The sequence below is a fragment of the Phascolarctos cinereus genome, unplaced genomic scaffold (assembly GCF_003287225.1).
Source record: "Phascolarctos cinereus isolate Bilbo 61053 unplaced genomic scaffold, phaCin_HiC Scaffold_2;HRSCAF=192, whole genome shotgun sequence".
Classification (NCBI taxonomy): Eukaryota; Metazoa; Chordata; class Mammalia; order Diprotodontia; family Phascolarctidae; genus Phascolarctos; species Phascolarctos cinereus.
In genome coordinates this window covers 22,532,242-22,538,538 of record NW_027555625.1, presented here as the reverse complement: position 1 = coordinate 22,538,538, position 6,297 = coordinate 22,532,242, and the positions used below count along the sequence as shown (strand labels likewise).

Here is a 6,297-nt window from a genome sequence, read left to right as displayed (position 1 = left end):
CAGAAGGTAACTGAAAAAAGCATCCTATTCCCCAAATTCCTATCAATTAGCCTTGCTTTCATTCTAGATCCCCACAGTAGCCATATAATCAAACTGAGTGCCCATAATGGACCCTCAATCCAAAGCATTCCCAACAGTGATAAACTTTGAGTAACAAATGAATACATTTTCTTTCTTTAACCAGTAAGGAAACACACTACAAAGATTAAGATTATCCATTGGTGCCTTTAGGGGAAGGTCAAACTGGCATATTCGCAGAAGGAAATCCTAAAAATGTCATATCACAATAATGTCATTAATCAACCCATTATAACCAAATGGTACTACCAAGTCATGAGATGTCCCAGTAATATCATTTGACCAGTGGCCCATTTATAAAATGGTTCCCATGGAACCAATGACCATCATTAAGTCACATCCCTTAACATCATGTTTTTCCAGAACCAATTAATGACTAGGCAGGAGAATGAATGGATATGGTAGTGTCCGTGTACCTTTCTATACCAAACCTCTGATATTTAAAATATTAACGCTAGTCTTAACCTTTTCAATGTGCACATTTCTGATGTGGCATGCTGTTATCTTCACTATCCCATCAGTCTTTTAGCCAAGCTATGCCAACTCTCCTCTCTCTCTCTCTCTCTCTCTCTCTCTCTCTCTCTCTCTCTCTCTCTCTCTCTCTCTCTCTCAATGAACTTTCTGAACTGAAGAAAGGCCTTTGAAGGCAATTGCTTGGTCACTAGTCGGTGAGGCTTAGAGAAGACTATGACAAAACTAAAACAGGCTAGCTTGCTACGGGGCCAGGAATCATACCTCGAGCCACCTCTGAGAGGCCAAGCAAGAGTACATGACAAAGGATCCCCCAGCTGTGAGTGACGGAGAAGCAGCAGAAAGGTCTTTCAACTCCCAAGCCAATGCTCTTGTTGTTCTGCTGCACTGACGAGGGTACAGAAGTTAAAGCACACAACTAGATGAGAAGGCAAGTTAGAGGTGATACTAATCTTAGGAAGCAAAAACAAAGAACATTAACCCTCATGAAGAACTATGGTCAATGCCAAGCATACAGAGTACGTGGGCTAGAGAGTTACACAAAACTCTGTTTGGTGGAATTTCCTGGGACTGGAACATTGTGAGGAAATCAGATGCCTTCCCATCTCAGCAGAAGGTTCACCTTCTGCAGGAAGCCTTTCCTCATCCTCCTCAATTTCAGTATCTTTCCTCTGAGACTGACTCTAATTTATGCCATCTACATCTTGAGAACCAGGACTGTCTCTGGCCTGTCTTTGTATTCCTAGTAATTCACATAGGGCCTAGACTTGGTTCAGATCTATCTGATTATCACAAGAGAGATGGTCCATGAACATCAAATTAAAGCTGTCCCACTGTTACCGGGAGCTGAGTTTTCTAAAATCTTTTCAGAAAGGGAAGACTATTATTTCTGTTGAGAATGTTCTTAGATTAGTTTAGTCACCTCATTTCTGAAACTTGTGAAAAGACTAACATATGAATAATAATAACAAGCCGTATCAAATGATATGTGAAATAGCATGACGATTTTTAATGACTGAAGGGAAGATAGGTGTGGACAAGGGGAGATGACTTTAGGTAGCACATCCCTGTATTCACAGAAGAATGTGAAGAGGACAGGGACCAAGGATCTCTGGCCCCATTCTTCAAGGCCCAGCTGGTCCAGATCCGGGCCACACACCCTCTCAATCCCAGGAAGCCCAACCTGGATCACCTGAAAGCTCTTTCCTCTCTGAACGCTACCATTCTTCACACCTCATTTGTGCCCATGGCTTTCCGACCTCACTAAGCTTCTCAAAGACCCACGGGCTCCGCTGTTGTTGGTTCTAGAAGGCCTGGCCTAGAGAGCACAAGCTTAGGCAGAGACCAGCACGTCAAAAGGGTCTGGAGCACGTCTGCAGTGACACAGACTGTCTGCTGCCCCAAACACTGACTTGTTTTTTATGACTCCTGAAGAAAAAGGAAAGAAGGCTCTTCTGAGGTCCACACACAATGCCTTGCACCTAATAAGAACTCACAATAACAGCTAAATTAATCATCACCCCCTATCACATAGGAAAGCCAATTATTTCTTGTGAGGACTTCTTCTTTACCCAGGCACTGATTCTGGCTAAAAAGCCACTCCATCCAGACCCTTTGACATAGATTCCAGCACTGGGGAGATGCCTCAAAGAGGTCACTAACAAAAAGGAAGCTTCCATATAAACCAAAATATTAACAGCAGCACTTCACGTGGAGCAAAGAACTGGAAACAAGGCAGAGGCCCTCCACCTGGGGAACAGCTGACATGTGGTGGTCCACGAATGGCCTGGAAGACAACCATTCTGAAGAAACAAGAAGCAAACAGATGGGATGGACAGCACAGAGAAGCCCGGGAAGGCTGCTGTGCGCTGACGGGGGCCAGAAAGCGTAGGCATGAGGGTGTACGTGAGCGTGCAGACCCCAACAATGCGAAGGAAAGAGCCATCGTGGAACTGAGCCTTGCCTGAGCCTGGTCCCTTCCTCCCCCCAGTCCTACACAGAGGTTCGGGATCCACGGGGGTGGAACGCTGCATGTAACGTCACATCTTTTTGAACTATTAACTGGTTTTGATGATTTTTTTTCTCTACCGTTTTTATCTTAAAAAGAATTCCTTGTTACACAGTATGGCTCTCTAAGAAGGGAAAGGAATGGTGTACAAAGAGAAATCCAGGTGTTGTAAAAACTACAGATATGAATAACAATCTTTTTAAAGTTCACATGCAAGTAGGACATGATGTTATCCTCTTTAGAAGATAAAATAAAAACCTTCTTTAATACACTAGGGAGGAGGAAGAGTTAAGAGAAGATTCTCCTCTCCCTCTCCCTCCTCCCCGTCTCTCTCTCTCTCCTCTTTGCAGATATCTTTTAGAACACTGCATATTAATATTAGCTTTCTCTGATGTACTATTAGCTTTGCTAAGCTTTTCTATCTTTTTTTGTCTTATCTTCTCAAAAAATTGTTTTTTATAAGGTATGGCCTTCTGCTTTGGGAAAGTGGACAGATACAGAAGAAATCTAGACAATGTGAAAACAAAAACAGCAATAAAAATCTACTTTTAAAAAATATTAAAGTCTTTTGACATCATAGTTTTGATGTGGTCTGTAATAATCTTTTAAAATTTGTTGTAAACAGGTCTGCTTATGTTCACAGGCAAATTATTTATATTCTGAATTTCCAACAACTACAAGTATGGCATCCCACAGCTACACAAAGCAAAAGTGTCCGGCCTAGGGTGAAAAGTAGAGGAAAGATTACTAATTCACTAGCTAACATTTATTTGGGAAGGTAAAAACTGAGATTTTCAATATTCAATCTGGATCTAATGTGTCTTAGCTACTTAGAATACGTATCTAGAACACAAACTCAGTAGAGTCGCAGGCTGCTGTGCTGATGGAGTGACCTCTGCCCCAACAGCAGAAATCCATGTACAAACTACAAGGGACTATACTATCCAGTGTAGCCTTCTAAAGCTGAAGACACATGTTATGGGAAAAAATGCTAAGAACACTACACGTGAAGCATACAAATCAGCATCACCATCAACAGTATCATTATCATCATCATCATTACTGTCATATCACCAACATCACTAACACCATCACTACCACCAGGACTGCCACTATCACCGACATCAACACCATCATCATCGCTATCGTCACAACCATCGCAATCATCATGATAATCACCAGCATCACCACTCGCATCATTATCACCATCAACACCATCATCGCCATTTTTATCACCACTATCATTAGCACCCTTACTGCCATCACTATTACTACCACCATAATCACCACTGTCATCATCATTACCATTATCACTGTCATTACCACCACCACCACAACCGACATGGCTGCCTCCTGAATAATTAGAAGAGTGGAAAACTAGAGGTTTGTACTCAGCAATGCTATCTGAAATATCCATTAGGGGGAGAAGGGGGTGGGGGGAACCACTAGGTATCCAATAACTGGAGAGTATCTATAATAAACTGTGATACAAGAATGTAAGAGAAAATTATTGCACCCTAAGAAGGAAGAAATATCAAGAGCACCAGAACTCCAAGGAGATTTCTGTGGAAGCATACAAAAGTCAAAACAGTAGAACCCAAAGTAGAACCCAACACAGTGCTTTAAATAATATCAGCAGAGGGAGACAGCATCAACAGCAACACAGGTAATGTTCGTTGCAGCAGACAATGTTGTTGCTCCCTTGTTCAAGTACATGCCCATGGGCCTTTGCTTCTTTTATCAGTCAGCAAATAACCGACGGGCATAATGGATGGACGATCCTTTGCAATTACTGTTTAAGATGTGGCTGTCCCTTATTATTTACAGAAATAGGAGTTTGGGATGGTGGTGGTTGTTGCTGAGTGGGCTGCTTTTTTACTTGCTTTTGTTCATCTCTGCTCAGTTTTATTTGGGAAAAACAAACGACTCTCTCAAAAACCCCAACAACAGACCAGTGGTGTGTTGTCTGTAATGCACTGTTTTTCTATGACACTTATTCCATCGTCTTATGCACACAGTTCTTTCTCCTTGCCATTAGATGGAAAGATCCTTGAAGCCTGGGACCATATCTTGCAGCTAAATTGCCAGTTCCCAGACCAGTGCCTGGCCCCCAGTGCTCAGCACACAGGAGAGAAAGTGAACATCATGTTTTATGGAACTACCTTTTTTTTTTTTTTTTGGCTAGGCAATGGGGTTAAGTGACTTGCCCAGGGTCACACAGCTAGTAAGTGTTATGTGTCTGAGGCCCGATCTGAACTCAGGTACTCCTGAATTCAGGGCCGATGCTCTATCCACTGCACCACCTAGCTGGCCCCTGGAACTACCTTTCTGAGTAGAGAAGACCTAACCCTGGGATCAGCTACCAAACTGCTATTAATGGACATGAGTCAGGTAATGATTTCAGCCACAATATGCACCATGACAAATATATGAGAAGACAAGAAAAGAGTCCTGACACGAAACTGAGAGGCAGTGGGGCCAGTGGAGAGAGACTCCAAGACCTATCTGGAGTCAAAAAGAGCTGGGTTCCAGTCACGTTTCTGACATCTCTCAGCTATGTGTCCACTGCTCAGTGCCATATATGTGGATAGGATTAATATCACTGTCACCATTACAATTAATGCAGTCCCTCCCTCCTATCTCTGCTACATCTTCAAAATTTAAAGAAAAACTACCCAAACCTAAGAAGACGCTGTTCTTTCCATGTGCATGACCCAGGGGTGGGGAGGCAGGGAATGAAGGAGCCTAATGACAACTCACCAGTACAGAATATATATGCAAACATCGATAAACAGGAGAGAAGTCCACCAATTCTTGAGCCCCGGGCACCTGTGAATAAAATAAGAGGGAAGATTAGCAAGCACACTGACAAAACCGTGGCTGGCAAGAGCCATCGCATTAACATCTAACATTTCATTAGAAATCATTTCCATCTAAACAATGCATCTCCTCCGGTGTACAGCACAGTGTTCTATACAAAATAAGTATTTAATGAATGTTTGCCAATTTTGATCAGTGCTTTTTTTCTTTTCTTTTTTTTTATCTTTGGTAAGGCAATCAGGATTAAGTGACTTGCCCAGGGTCATACAGCTAGTAAGTGTCAAGTGTCTAAGGCAGGATTTGAACTCAGGTCCCCCTGACTCCAAGGCCAGAGCTTTATCCACTGCGCCATCTAGCTGTACCATGTTTGCTAATTTTGACTTGACCATCATGGGCAGCGTCTAGAGCACAGTTCATCCAAATGGAAGGTTTCCCTACATAAATCCACTGAGAGCAAGAGATTTCATTTACCTCTCATCCCCAATCGAACTTTACATCTGCATTCATCACACCCTCTCTCTGCTTTGTACTGTATGTATTCCCATGCAGCTTTTCTTCCTAATGAGGCGATAAGCTTCCTCAGAACAGATGCATATTCTGTTCTTCCTGGTTCTCTAAGAGCCTCCATGTGTCTCTGAGTGCAGAAAGCTTTGTGTTGACTATGCCGAGCTCTAGGACTTCATGGAGCCTCTTGAATGAGATCCATAATCATTTAACAGGAAGAGTGAAGTAAATGAAGAACACCTACGGCTCAAACTACACTAGGATGTGTTGTATGCAGTCGGAGGGACAGCCCAGAGACATGGTCCATTTTGGACCCATGCTATTCGTAGATGATCCACTAAAGAGAGGTCAGAAATGACAGACAGAAGGCTGGATGGCCTTGATGTGCACATACAATGCTCTGCATGATCCCAAGC

At 42.7% G+C, this 6,297-nt stretch overlaps 1 protein-coding gene across 1 annotated transcript in view; it reads right to left on the bottom strand.

The window, feature by feature from the left end:
* EXOC6B (exocyst complex component 6B) overlaps positions 1 to 6,297 on the bottom strand; it is a 453,944-nt gene that overhangs the window by 199,204 nt on the left and 248,443 nt on the right. Inside the window, exon 8 of the mRNA XM_078149108.1 lies at positions 5,318 to 5,386. Within this exon, the coding sequence (XP_078005234.1) occupies positions 5,318 to 5,386 (69 nt within the window). The remainder of the gene's footprint in view (positions 1 to 5,317; positions 5,387 to 6,297) is intronic.